The following is a 15,929-nucleotide window of genomic DNA, read 5'->3' as shown; positions in this document are numbered from 1 at the left end:
GAGAATCCTTGGAAAAGTGGGAATGGAACCACCATTTGACCCTGCTATATCTTGGTCAGTACCCAAAGACTTAAAAAAACAGCATACTACAGGGACACAGCCATATCAATGTTTATAGCAGCACAATTCACAATAGCTAAACTGTGGAAGCAACCTAGATGTCTTTCAGTAGATGAATGGATCGATAAAATATATATATATATACATTTCATATATATATATACACATATATATATATATATATATGAAATAAAATCATATGAAATATGATTCAGCAAAAAATGAGAATAAAATCATGGCATTTGCAGGTAAAAGGATGGAGCTTTAGAATATAATGGTAAGTGAAGTTAGCCAATCTGAAAAAACCAAATGTAAATGTTTTCTCTGACTTAAGGATGCTGATTCATAATGGAGTTGGGTGTGGGTCATGGGAGGATTAGATGAACTTTAGATAGGGCAAAGGAGATGGAGGGGAATGGGGGACAGGAAGGTAGGAAAGAATGTGGAATGAGATGGACATCATTACCCTAAGTACATGTATGAAGACATGAATGGTGCGACTCTACTTTGTGTAAAACCAGAGATATGACAAATTGTGCTCTATATGTGTAATATGAATTGTAATACATTCTGCTGACATATATAACAAATTAATATTAAAAATATAAATTAAAAAAGAATATAAAAATTCTTAAAACTGCAAAAGCTATGTTAAAAATTCAAATTAAATAAAACTTGAAGGTTGAAAATATAAAATAAAGGTAATATTTTATTTACTGGCACAAAAATCATTGGATCAACATCCATGTGATATTTAAAGACTATTTGTTGATTGATTCATAGATATTAAGTCACAATTTTGAAAATTATAAGTGACTTACAAGTAAATTTCATTAGCATAGGCCAAGAGCAGGAGACCTGAGTTAATTCTAAATGAAAGAAGCAAGAATGAGAGGAGAGGCCATAGGCCTAATCCATGAAACACTGGGTCTGTGAGCTCTCCCTCTCACTTCTCCTTCATCTGTCAGTTCCCCCTAGTACACACCCCATCCCTCATTTCCTTTTTTACCTGATCCACACTGTTCTTTATCCCTCCAAGTTTTAAACACTTACATTTCATGTACTTTTTGACTTTCAACGTTTAAACTTAATAATTCATATCCTGGGTTTAAATCAAAGTAGAGTTGTATATTTCATAATTTCTTCAACCATCAGAGTCCATTACCTCTAAGTTAATAAATTAGAGTGTAGGTAGACTGATTTTTGAGGCCATATTTTCAGCAGATTCTAAGGCTATAGTCTGCAATTTTTCATAGACTTTTTTTCATCAGTTTTCTATAAAAGAATCTTAGGAATATAACTTAGTTTCAAATAACATGTTAAATGGAGATTTGATGAGCTACATCAACGAAACCTCATAATCAATAATCTATTCTGAATATTCTAAAGTAGCAAACTTAGAAAAATATTTAATTCTAAAAAATACGTCTTTTGCCATGAAGAATATGAAGAATTTTTCAGTAAAAACCATAAGGTAATGAACAGAAAATTAAACATGGAGTGTTTTAAAAAATAAATGTAATGTATCTTTTTATAAGAAAGTCTTTCAATCTATAAATAGAAGACTACATCAATGTCTATTGTGATTCTACAACTAGAATACTCTGGTCTGAGTTTTGTAAAGTTTTCAAGTTCTTTTATGGACTACTAGAAACAGAAAGGCACCCAAAAATGTGGACTATGTATATTAGAAAATCTTAAATTATTAAAAAACTACTCCACAAATGAGAAATTAAATATTTGATCACACAAATCACTATTTACTTTGGAAAAAACAATCCAAGATTTTCTGACTTCTGAATTTAGAATAATTGACATATTTAGCCTAGTAGGATGGTACGTAGGTATGTATAACACTCTGAATATCTGTTAGATATCCTCAAATTATGTATAACTGCATAAGCGTTCATATTACAGTGGTTTGAAGATATAGTAACGTGTGTTCACATGAGTTTTTTAGAAGATTTTCCTCATACCCCGGAGCTGACTAATCAGTCTCTTCATTGCCTGCTTCATGTCTTTGTTCCTCATTGTGTAAATGGCAGGATTCAGGATGGGTGTGATTAGAAAGTCCAAAATGGCAAGAAACTTATCCACTGGCACTGTGGGAAATGGCCACATATAAACAAAGATGCATGGTCCAAAAAACAAAACCACGACAGAGATGTGAGCTGAAAGGGTAGAGAGGGCCTTGGACAAACCACCTGAAGGGCGTTTCCATACAGTGAACAGGATGAGGATATAGGAGATAATCAGCAAGAAGAAGGTGCCTGTGGAAATGAACCCACTGTTGGCAGTCACCATGAACTCCATTCTGTAGGTGTCTGAGCAGGCCAGTTTGATAAACCAGGGAAGATCACAGTAAAAACTATCTATCTCATTAGGACCACAGAAAGGCAAATGGACAACAAAGGCTAACTGAGCCACTGAGTGAATGATACCAATAAGCCAAGCACCAGACAGAAGCAAACAGCACATCCGTGGACTCATGATGGTCAGGTAGTGGAGGGGCTTGCAGATGGCCACATATCTGTCCAAGGCCATGGCTACCAGGAGCACCATCTCAGATCCACCCAGGATATGAAGGACAAAAATCTGGATGACACACCCCTGGAATGATATGGTATTGTGTCCAGAGTAGAGGTCAAAAATCATTTTGGGAACCGTTAAGGTAGAAAGACATAAATCCATAAATGAGAGGTTTCCTAAAAGGAAGTACATGGGGGAATGTAAATGAGTATCACAGGTCACTGTAATCACAACGAGGGTGTTTCCCAGAACAATGGTGAGGTACAACACTGTAGAGAAGGTGAGGAAGAAATGCTGTACTGGTCTGTAGTTAGAAAGTCCCAGGAATATAAATTCAGACACTGGAGAATGATTTGTTTTATTCATTGGTTTGCTTTATGTTATCTGAAAAGAACAAAGAAAATAGCTCTTCTATGAAAAACTATACATTCCAGGGTATATATCAGGCTCTACATCACATTCTGAAATAAACCAGACCCTGACTTTTTATAATGTTTGGTCTAGTTGTGAAGCAAGGCATTAAATAAGTAACAAAGTACTTGGGTACATTTAATGCTATATATTATTTGGAGAAAATAACTCAGGGTTAGAGAACTTTTAAAGCTCATAGCAGTGGCATCTGCTTTGGAAGTGTTTGTACTAAGATCTAAAGGATTGGTAGGGTTAAATAAGAGAGGGAGAGGAACAAAGATTATCTATCCAGGGGAAATAACATGGGAAATACTGTGAAGCCTAAAGAAACAGAACAATTTGGAATAAATAATAACTAGTAAGGATCTGATAGAAGTAGAATCCTATTAATGAACCACATTAAATAGGTCTAGAAAGGATGATTTGTCAGTAAGTGTTGCTGATGGAACTTACCACACTTGGAAGACAAAAAACATGACTTACCTTAAAAGAATAACTGAAATGTGTTTGAATGATATTTCAATCAATTTTTTAAAAACATAAGAATATATAGATTTTAAGATATTTGTATGAGAAAATTGTGTCAGGAAAGATATTTCTAAGCATAGACTCACATAATTTATAGAGAAAAAAGTGACACTTTCATATTTAAAAAAAATGTGTGTGTGGGGAAATCCCATAAAATGAAAGGAATCAGTGGAACAAATGAAGGGGATTGATGGGGAGGGAGGAGGGACAGGAAGAAGGAGAAGAACAGTAGAATGAAATTGACCAAATTGTGCTATGTATGTATATGAATACACCACAGTGAGTTCCATCTTTATGTATATCTGTAAAGCACAATTAAAATTAAAGAAAGACCAGTAAAGAAGGGGGAACAGGAGGAGCAAGGCAGGGAGGAAAAGATGAAGCACTGGGGACTGGTTAGAAAGAAAACACTGAACTCTATGATGTAGAATATCATGGATAAAAATAATGTGTTCCAATTTTTAAAAATAATCAACTTACACAAGAGAATAAAAACATTTAAAAATTAACTCTAGGACATTGAAAAAATCATAAGCAACTATATCTGGAGTTATATTAATTAGTTTGAACTATATGAAATTGTGAAAAAAATATATCTATATTTCCAAATATCAGTTTCCAAGGGTTCCGTTTAAATTATTGATTTGGTTTTCTCTTGCAACATTTGCTTATAAGATTTGTTTCTGAGTATTCTAAGTTACTTTCCCTTTTAAAAGTAAAAAGTAAAAGTCACTCTCCCTTTTTCTCAGCAAAGTGGACACAGGACTATCTATTGTTTTTTATGACACTGCTGAAGAAATCACTTGATAACAAATAGAAAATAAAATATGTAAACAGATATACACAAAACAATATTTTCCATGTACTTTTTGTGTGATGATAGATAGAATGTCTAAGTACCATAGCTGATTAAAAGCTGAGTTGTCTAGAAATAATGAGCACACTGGTTATTTAACAAGTTTATATATTCAAAAGGCAATGTCCAGGTCCATTTTTGCACTTTACTTTAGATTTAACGTCAATGAAAGTATAGGATGTTGCTGCTGGAAGACCAAGTGTTTCAACATGGGTGTGCTCCATGGGGGTGCCTGACAGTGGGTACAGTATTATATAGTTGAATCACTACAAGGGAATTCAAATTTTTCTTGTACTCATTCTGCTTAAAGTAAAAGACTCTATTTGGTTCCATTCTAGCTTTAATGAGTTTCTAATTTCTAAGAAGTGGAGAATCGTGAATCCCTATTCCACACCTAAACTGAATATTCTGGGTTCTCCCTTGTCTAACCACTACCTGCTCTACTCCAGGCCCCAAACTGCTGGTAATATCATGGTGTCATTCCTTCCTGTGACATCTTCTCAGCAAGAGGGGAGCATGAGCTGGTGGGAGACCATGAGCACATTAGAGTCAAGAATGACTTGGGGGCAGCCAGGTCACACAGGACTGTACATCCTGAATGTTATGAACATGGAGCAAGTACTGTAGCCAAAAGTATGATGCCAGGAAGCCTTGATACAAGGGAACTAGGTGGAAGTTTTTATGGAAAATAACTTGGATTAAAAAAAGAGCAGGAATGAATGAGAGAGGATGGAATTATCACCAAGGATAATGGCAACAGGTGTAATTTGCAAAAAGCTCCAGTTGCTTTTACATTTGACCATGGTATGTATGTGTTTTAAAAGATGCATATTCTAAAAAGCAACATGTACAATTAGTATCATCAGAACCATGGGAGATGATGAAATAAATATTCTGCAAACATCTCAATTTAAAAAGGGGCCAAAGACCTTAACAGACATAAAGATGTACAGATATAAAGATGGCAATATGCTAATGAAAAGATGTTTTGCATCATATATCATCAGAGAAATGCAAATTGAAACAATGACACACTACTGGTACTCATCTAATAGAACAGGCAAAATTCAGAGCAGTAATAATGCCAAATGCTGGTAAGGAGACACAGAAACAGAAACTCTCATTCATTGCTTATGGGAATAGAAAAAAATGCTACAACCACCTTGAAAATGATTTGGCTATTACAAAATTAAATATATATTTACTATAGGATATAGCAATCATGCACCCAAATGAACTGAATAAGCAATAAATATTTATAACAGGCTTTTTGTAACTGTCATAACTTGGAGGTGATCCATGCGTCCTGTAGTATGTGAATAGATAAACTATGGTACATCCAGACAATGAAATATTATTCTGCAACCAGAAAGAATTGAGCTATCAAGCCAGGAAGAAACATGGAAGAATCTTAAGTGAATATTACTAATTGAAAGAAAGAACAATTTTAAAAAGAGCAAATTTTATGTTCCATGTATATGACATTCTGGAAAAGAAAACAACTACAATAATAGTAAAAGGACCAGTAGTTTCCAGGGTTCAGAGAGAGGGAGGGGCACACAGGTGTATAGATAATTTTTAGGACAGTAGAACTATTCTGTATAATTCATATCATCATGCTCTAAAAAGCATTCTTTTTTAAAAAAACAAAGAAAACAGTAAAAAGAAATTATCAATATTTTTGTGAGTAATGGAAAATGCATGATGTTATTGCATACTTCTACTTTTCATTACTTTCTAAAATTCAGAATTTTTAAATTTAATATCAATTGTTATCAATCAATATAATTCAATTAGAGAAAAATAAGCAATATCTTCATCAAGTAGGAATATGAGTCACTTATGCAGAATATATGTAAATGTATTAACTACAAATTGGGGAGTTCCAATTACACAGAAAAATTAAAAAATAAAGACCACAAGTAACCCATAATTATAAAAATATAAGAACAACTGAATTTACTTAAATATATTGAACTCTACCAATTGTTAAGAAAATACAACTTCTTTAAAGTTTTGATTTGCTTTCCCTAACAGATTTGCAGAGAGAGAGAGAGAGAGAGAGAGAGAGAGAGAGAGAGAAAGAGAGAGAGAGAGAGACAGACAGAGAGATATTAAATTCAGTGAGTTTGAAAGAGTCCTTATAATTGAAATTCTTATGTATAATAAGTGGGAGTGGGAATTAAATTTGATAGAATTTAAAATATTTAAATTAAGTCATAACAAAAATATATAATGTTCCTAATACTGAACAAAGGTTAAACTTGTGGAGGATATATCATAAGCAAAGGAAATGCCATAGCTTACTTGCATAGGGCTGATATATATGTTCACATATTCATTGAACTGCCATTTCACTAGTAATAAGAAATAATTATAAAGAAACAAAACAAATCAATTAGATTTTAAAATCAAATTAGAATTCATGTTTGCACTGAATATAGCACTTTTATTAAAAACTATGGTTATAGATCAACATAACAGAATTAAAATTAAAAAAATTTGCAGCACAGATTCAATGGCATGATTCAGTATTGTGTACACATAAAAATATCTAAAAAGAACAAATGCGTAATTTGTAAGAATGACTAATGTAGCAAAAAGTGATAATACATGACTTCAATTTCCTAAAAGCCTTAATTTTGTATTTTAGGTGACCTTTAAAATGAATTAACTTGTTAATAAAACACGGATTTTTCAAAATACAGAAGTGGAGATTCAAATTACATAGCATGTTAAATAAAGAAATACAACACAGACATTTAAAATATTAAATAAAGCATATTGAGGTGAACAATTATTCTTTCTTTAAAAATTAATATTAGCAGTAAAGCAAAAGTTATCAGGGAGGAGTCTACCTGGGATCTCATCATTATATTTTAGTAGTATCTTTTCTGGAGATACATACATTGATTTACACATTTCTTGATGGATTAAGGTGGAGCTGATAAGATCGACTCATGAATGGATAACGAAAATGTGAAAAATAAAAAAATGCACTACCTACCTACCACTGAGCCATAGAAAAGTATAAAATCCCATCATTAGCAATAATACATATAAAACTGGAAATCATTTTTTTCTAGTGAAATAAAGCAGGCAGAGAATAAAAATGGGACTGCATTATTTCACTTATACATGGGATCTAAAGATGTTGCTTTCACAGATAGAATGGAATGGTGGTTATCAAAAGTCAGAGGGGTACTGGGAAGAGAAAGTGCTAGAGGTCCTACCGTGCTATGCACAGGAAGGTGGCTATAGACAAGAACATATGTACATTTCAAAACTGGAAATTAAAGATTTTCAATGCATTTACCATAAAACATGGTGAATGAGGAGATAGTTATGTCCAACTTAAACATGTCACAACATATGCATGTATTAAAACATTACATGGTACTCATTAATACGTATAATTTGTGTGTGGGGTATGGGGATGGAACGCAGGGGTTCTTGACCACTGAGCCACATCCCTAGCCCTACTTTGTATTTTATTTAGAGACAGTATTTCACTTGAGTTGTTTAGTGCCTCATCATTGCTGAGGCTGGCTTTGAACTCGTCACCCTCCTATGTCATCTTCCTGAACCGCTGAGATTGCAGGCATACACCACTGCGTCTGGCTAATATGTATAATTTTATGTATCAGTTAAAAACCAAAATGTTTTCAAGAATGATGGAGGTGATTAAAATGAAGATAAAGGAGGGAAATGGCAAAAAATGTTTTTGGAAAAAGAGTCAATAGAAGCAGCATAAGCACTTGAGGAATGAAAATGGGAGAAGGCAGTCTCTCTGAGTCACCTGATCAATTACCATCCGGCTGAGTCTTCTTCCAGGGCTTACTCTTTCACAGAAGCTCACATTTTTTTTTGTACTAGAATTGAAACTAGGGGAACTTAACCACTGAGCCACATCCCCAACCCATTTTTTTTTTTATTTTGAGACAAAGTCCTGCTAGGTTTCTTAGGGCCTCTCTCTATTGCTCAAGCTGCCCTTGGATTTGCAGTCCTCCTGCCTCCAGCCCTAAGTGGCTAGGATTTACAGGTGTGTGCCACCTGCACAACATGCTTTGGTTTTGCAGACTGTTTCTCATCTATAAATTCATTCATCACCTTTGCAATGACAGTTTCCTCTCTCTTCACAGCTTGAATATACCTATTCCATCATGCTCTCAGGCCACTCTGTGCAAGTATCCATCTTAAGGTGTTGACACTTCATGATTAGCATTTGCTTTGTCCTGTTTGTTGGTCTTGCCACATCTCTAAGGACAGAGACAGCATTTTATTCACAAATTACACCCATAATATGTGCTCCATAAATATTCATTGGTACACAGGCACATGGATGAGTGGATGACTGATCTTATAATAATATCAGATAGATATAATCATTTCTTGGCACATAACGTTTTCCTCTATGCTTGGATAGTCTCCATAGAATGGCAAAGTACAATTTCAACCAAAAAGCTGTTTTAAAAATCTGGCAGGATGAATTAATTTCCTATAATCTGCTTGTCACTGTGTCCTAAGTCAAGAAATTGAATGCAGTAAATTTAAGGGAGATTCATCCAAAGGATAATCTAAACCCAAAATTGACATTTGAAATACAGATAGGTTTATTTTTTAAAAAAATAATTTCTATTGGAAAAAAATCAATAAGGGAGATTTCAGCTGACACCAATCATATTCCACAGAACAATATGCAGTAGGGATAGACTTGACAAGAGTGGAAGTCTATGCAGTTCTGTAGAAACCCACTCTTCTGAAAAGGCTGTCCTTGGGGAACTCTGTTCTCTGTGATTGAAAGGTTGGGATGCATAGTAGTGGCTGCACGTCTGAACACGGATGCTGTCATATCCTCTAGGCACCTCTGTGTTCAAGTGAAATCCTTCCTATTCTTTATTGACTAAATATTTCTTTCACAAAATTGTTATGCACTCAATTTTTCTTTAGAAAATGGATTCCCTTATATTTCAGATTGCTCCTTTATTTTTATTTTTCCATTCATCTTTGAATTTAATCAGTTCATAGAAGTTCCCAGATCTCACATCCTAAGGCATCTTTCACTGCAGCTCAAAGCTACTTGACTTCCAATGAGCTTTGAACCCCATTAAATGAAAGTGGAAGCTAAATCAGGAGCAGAAGTGCTATGAATGTGGTTCACAATGGGTGAGTAGTCACCCAGTCATTATCAACAAACTATTTTCATTAATTTAAAAAAAAATTTATTACTTATTTTTTAGTTGTAGTTGGACACAAAACCTTTACTTCACTTGTTTATTTTTGTATGTGGTGCTGAGGATCGAACCCAGGGTCTCACGTGTGCGAGGTGAGCACTCTACCACTGAGCCACAACCCCAGCCCCTATTTTCATTAATTTTTAACATTTCTATATCCTGAACCATGGGTTTATATTTCATGTCCTCCTATTGATACTTGCAATTATCTCAGTGAGAACTTCTCTTATAATTTATTTATATTATTGAGGGTTTCTCCATGCAAAAATTGCTTTCCCAATTTCAAAATGAAACAGAAAGTATATATAAAATTGTCAGTATCCAGATATTTTATACCATTCATCAACTTTTTCTACTAATCTTGGATAATTCAAAATGATAAAAATGCTTATGAAGGTATATACAAACTTTTATCTTGCTCTAGTTCCTTAGATGAGTCCTACCTTTAATATTGCTCACTTATTTTTCAATAAAAAGTCAGAAATTATTGAAAGAAAAACATTTTCCAACTCTGTACTCCCCTTTGAATTTATAAAAGTACCTTTAGCGTACTATATTAATTAGTGTTCATGACAGCTTTCCATTTGAATCAGTCTTTTGGAAAATTGTGGGTTTCTTTAGTGTTGTTTTTAAAAATCCTCTCCTTATGTTCCTCCCTTTCCCCAAATTAAACATTATAGAATGTGTTCTTAGAAATTTTATCTGACAAATATTTTGTATATTTTAGAATTCCTTATAAGACTCCTTTCAAATACATTTCCTGTCACTATGAAGTTGATGATCTACCAAGTAATACACAAAGATACTGTTCATACCCTTGCAGAAATGTTGGAAGTATGAAATAAGCAAATGTTTGTCAGTATCTTAAATGTATGCCCAAAGAAAATAATCAGTCTGTGAAAAGACAATAAATTTATATGTTGCCTTATATTTTTCTTTAAAATACTTAATCTTGTCTATAAAGATTTTGAGATCCACCAGACAAGGTTGTACACCTTCTACAAACCAACTTCTCTGTAAAAGCATATGTATTTTTGTAATAATTTTGTACCCTCTGATCCATGAACTTCAAATGACTTTCTCTACATTGAATAATGAAGCTTCTGAAGCACTGAAGTATAATTAACACATCTAAAAAATATATTCATATCAAATGAGATTCTACCCTTTTACATTTTTATTTCCAAAAGTAGTATTGCTAATTTGATGAGGCTGATAGAATACTATTCCTTTCCTACTCCTATACGTGCTCATCCAGCAAGCATGAGACCTGGATTCTCTGCAGTAGTCACGCTTAGTTTTTCCTGCAGTTTTATGGACAACATATATGAAACCTGGAGTAAAGGCTAAAGTGCTTCATGAAATCCCTTAAACAAACATGAGTGACCAACTCACCTGACCGAACAGTATGGACAATGAAAGGGGAAAACAAACAAACAAACAAACAAACAAAAAAAAAAAAAACAGCTCTAAACTTAATGAGCTTTGAAAAACTTAAAAGAACTGTCTAAAGGAAGGCTTGGTAAACAACTATCCAAATCTTTTTAGTCCCTTTTATAAGATGTTATGATCCAGAAACAAAAAATATTTCCATGGATCAGGGGTATTGTAGACTTATGGAATAGCCCAGGAAGACTGAAAAGTTCTAACCTACTCTTGTGAAAAGTTAGCTCTCAAGAACTGATCAACAAATGTTTGCTGAATTGGAAGAAAGATAAATTCTTTTAATTCTGGCATTTTAGCAAAATACCAACTCTAATTTTATTTTACTCACTTACCTGAACAGAAAAATGAAGGTTATTAAGAAGCACTATCTTCAGATATTGTGTAGATGTTAAAAAACTCTTTCCTTGTGATATCTAGTACTTATTATTGGGACGTAACAAGAGTAAATTAAACCTCTACAACACTAACACTAGCTCTCAGTGACCACTTGACTCTCGGTTACCTAATAGCCCTTGGTCCATTCATCTTGGGAATTCTGCCTTGGAATCCCTATGGCCTGAAGCAAGAAGGAATATTATAAGTTTGATACATGATAATAATAAAGAATAATGAAAAAAAAAAACATGGAATGAATCATAACTGAGAAATTCCTTCAGGAAGAGTCTATATTCCTAAGCACTAGAATGTCTATAAGTTACATAGCTTTAAAGCTAATATCAATGGGTAGGTAGTAGCCATTATTAGTACATTAAATAAGCACAGTTTATGTCATTGTTTTAGCATATAAATAGGTATTCACAAGTTCATGTATCTTTTAAATTTCATAATCAATATGAGGAATATGTCATTTAACAAGGCTCTGAGGTAATAGAACAACATTCTTTTGACCTAATTCATCACAATGGGAAATTGTAACACATTGTTCATTTAAGGTTGGTATCAGGACAGTCACTAGAACTCACATGAACCTGGAATTCTGCCCTGATGCCAGACCTGCTGAAAGCCTATAATGCTGCTCAGAAAACAGGCCTAAATGAATACAAAAATCTAGTCCCACATACCTTATTATGGGCATTCAAAGCTTGATCATAGTTCTTTTTAGGCATGGATTGGTTAGCTGAAATAAAATTCTACCCTGAATATTGTTAAAGTAATTTTGATAATTAATTTCCTGTTTATAAAATATTAGGCCAAAACTTTCATAAAGACTAATATAATAAGTTGAAAAGTGGTTGAGAAGTTTTGGGGGTTAATTTTAGAAATCCAGCAGACAGAAAATATAAAGTTTTAAAAATCTTGCTTATCCAAAATTAATGAACAAATGTAAAAATTACAATAGAAATTAGTGCCTTAAAATGATTTACATCTGTCTAAAAATAAACAAGTAAGTAAATTGTGACATGATAAAATGTGTACATATATTAACTTTGAAGAAATAATTATCATGGTAAAAGAGTAAGATTTCTGTCATTAGAAAAAATTGAAACAACAATATATAACCACTGATAGAACTGGCATAGTACAGAGAATTTCCAAAGGCATTTCATAGGAAAGAGTTTTTACTCATTAATATAACTTCTACTTTTGAAATCTAATCTGGAATATACATTACATGGTAAAATAGTGATCAGAAAAAAAATGTACCCATTATCCATCAGTTTTGAGCTACAAAGTACATTTTAACATTGATTCAGGTATCATTTTAATTATAAAATTATCATTTAATACAAATTGCAAATAATATCTATTATTTTAATTGTAAAATTAAGCTTATTTAGCAGTTTTATAATCCACCAATTTACTGAGAAAAGAAACATGAAAGAAGTGAAAACCTAGTCAATAAACCAATTCTTCCATTTCCATATCATTAAACAAAATTTTGGGTTGAAACAATTACTTGGAATTATATTGCACAAGCAACCTTAACCATAATAGTCAATGCATGCTGTGCATTTTCATATGGCAAATATCCAAAGGATGATTACAACCAAAGTGATTGATAACCAGTTCTGTGTGAAAGTGTACAGTACAATTGTATACTTTTAGTCATTAATTGGTTATTGACTAACTTGTGTTTGTAACTTGACAAGTAAAAATGTTTTGAATTATTGGTTTTAGAAGTTTACTCTCTATGGAGAACAAAACTATGATTCATGATTTGAGGTCTTCACAGTTTTGCCTGTTCCAAATTCTGTTGCCTATCAAACTGAAAAATGATGTCTGAAATTTGTGTCATAAAAGTGGCTTTTGTAGAATAAGATTATGGCATTTGCAGGGAAATGGATGGCATTAGAGAAGATTATGTTAAGTGAAGTTAGCCAATCTCCCAAAAAAACAAATGGCGGATGTTTTCTCTGATATAAGTGGGGTGACTCAAAATGGGGTAGGGAGGGAGACCATGGGAGGAAAATTACCTCTAGATGGGGAATAGGGCTGGGAGGGAAAGAAGAGGGAGAAGGGGAATAGCTAGGATGGTGAAGAAGACGGTCATCATTATACAAAATACATGTATGAAGATGTGAATTTGGTGTCAACATACATTATATACAGAGATATGATAAATGGTGGTACAAAAGTGTATTAAGAGTTTTATGCAATAAAGAGAGAGAGAGAGAGCTCATGTATAATGGCATAATTTGGCGTGAACATACTTTATATACAGAGTTACGAAAAATTGTGCTGTGAATGGATAATTATGAATGTAATGTACTCCTCTATTGTCATGTAAGTAAGAAATAAATAAAAAATGAAAAAAGTGTCTTTTGTATGCTCTTATGCACAAATTGCTAAACTAAGATGGAAATGTTACTTTAAAATATTTCTAAATATCTGTTGTGGTTTCAATCTAGAAGCTCCCCCAAAGGTCCATGTGTTGAAGGCTTGGTTCCTTCCCCATGCATTAATGTTCAGAGGTGGGATTTTGAAAAGGGATCAGATCATGAAAACTCTAAAATAATGGATGGACAAATCCATCAATGGATTCTTAGGATAGTAGAATATTAAGAAGTAGTGGTCGATAGATGCAGAAAAAGCATTTGACAAAGTACAGCATCCCTTTATGTTCAAAATTCTAGAAAAACTAGGGATAACAGGAACATACCTCAATATTGTAAAAGCTATCTATACTAAGCCTCAGGCTAGCATCATTGAAAATTGAAGGCATTCCCTCTAAAATCTAGAACAAGACAGGGATGACCTCTCTCACCACTACTGTTCAACATAGTTCTCGAAACACTGGCCAGAGCAATTAGACAGACAAAAGAAATTAAAGGCATAAAAATAGGAAAAGAAGAACGTAAATTATCACTATTTGCAGGTGACATGATTCTATACCTAGCAGACCCAAAAGGGTCTACAAAGAAACTATTAGAGCTAATAAATGAATTCAGCAAAGTGGCAGGATATAAAATCAACACGCATAAATCAAAGGCATTCCTGTATATCAGCGACAAATCCTCTGAAATGGAAATGAGGACAACCACTCCATTCACAATATCTTCAAAAAAAAAATAAAATACTTGGGAATCAACCTAACAAAAGAGGTGAAAGACTTATACAATGAAAACTACAGAACCCTAAAGAGAGAAATAGAAGAAGATCTTAGAAGATGGAAAAATATACCCTGTTCATGGATAGGCAGAACTAACATCATCAAAATGGCGATATTACCAAAAGTTCTCTATAGGTTTAATGCAATGCCAATCAAAATGCCAACAGCATTTCTTGTAGAAATAGAGAAAGCAATCATGAAATTCATATGGAAAAATAAAAGACCCAGAATAGCAAAAACAATGCTAAGCAGGAAGTGTGAATCAGGCGGTATAGTGATAACAGACTTCAAACTATACTACAGAGCAATAGTAACAAAAACAGCACGGTACTGGTACCAAAACAGGCGGGTGGACCAATGGTATACAATAGAGGACACAGAAACCAATCCACAATATTACAACTATCTTATATTTGATAAAGGGGCTAAAAGCGTGCAATGGAGGAAAGATAGCATCTTCAACAAATGGTGCTGGGAAAACTGGAAATCTATATGCAACAAAATGAAACTGAATCCCTTTCTCTCGCTATGCACAAAAGTTAACTCAAAATGGATCAAGGAGCTTGATATCAAATCAGAGACACTCTGTCTGATAGAAGAAAAAGTTGGCTAAGATCTACATACGGTGGGGTCCGGCTCCAAATTCCTTAATAGGACACCCATAGCACAAAAGTTAATAACTAGAATCAACAAATGGGACTTACTCAAACTAAAAAGTTTTTTTCTCAGCAAAAGAAACAATAAGAGAGGTAAATAGGGAGCCTACATCCTGGGAACAAATCTTTACTCCTCACACTTCAGATAGAGCCCTAATATCCAGAGTATACAAAGAACTCATAAAATTAGACAATAAGAGAACAAACAACCCAATCAACAAATGGGCCAAGGACCTGAACAGACACTTCTCAGAGGAGGACATACAGTCAATCCATAAGTACATGAAAAAATGCTCACCATCTCTAGCAGTCAGAGAAATGCAAATCAAAACCACCCTAAGATACCATCTCACTCCAGTAAGATTGGCAGCCATTAGGAAGTCAAACAACAACAAGTGGTGGCGAGGATGTGGGGAAAAGGGTCCACTTGTATATTGCTAGTGGGACTGCAAATTGGTGCAGCCAATTTGGAAAGCAGTATGGAGATTTCTTGGAAAGCTGGGAATGGAGCCACCATTTGACCCAACTATTCCCCTTCTCGGTCTATTCCCTAAAGACCTAAAAAGAGCATGCTACAGGGACACTGCTACATCGATGTTCATAGCGGCACAATTCACAATAGCAAGACTGCGGACCCAACCTAGATGCCCTTCAATAGA

At 33.9% G+C, this 15,929-nt stretch overlaps 1 protein-coding gene across 1 annotated transcript; it reads right to left on the bottom strand.

The window, feature by feature from the left end:
- Positions 1 to 2,016: 2,016 nt before the first annotated feature.
- Positions 2,017 to 2,967, bottom strand: LOC124104548 (olfactory receptor 4F15-like). Its single transcript, XM_046461542.1, has one exon. It carries the CDS (start codon positions 2,953 to 2,955, stop codon positions 2,017 to 2,019), a length of 939 nt encoding a protein of 312 aa, XP_046317498.1. The 5' UTR covers positions 2,956 to 2,967.
- Positions 2,968 to 15,929: the final 12,962 nt, after the last annotated feature.

The sequence above is a fragment of the Marmota monax genome, unplaced genomic scaffold (assembly GCF_021218885.2).
Source record: "Marmota monax isolate L192 unplaced genomic scaffold, Marmota_monax_Labrador192_F-V1.1 WCK01_AAM20220418_F8-fsc00001, whole genome shotgun sequence".
NCBI lineage: Eukaryota > Metazoa > Chordata > Mammalia > Rodentia > Sciuridae > Marmota > Marmota monax.
The sequence above is the reverse complement of the archived record's forward strand: the minus strand, read 5'-3'. Positions and strand labels throughout refer to the sequence as shown.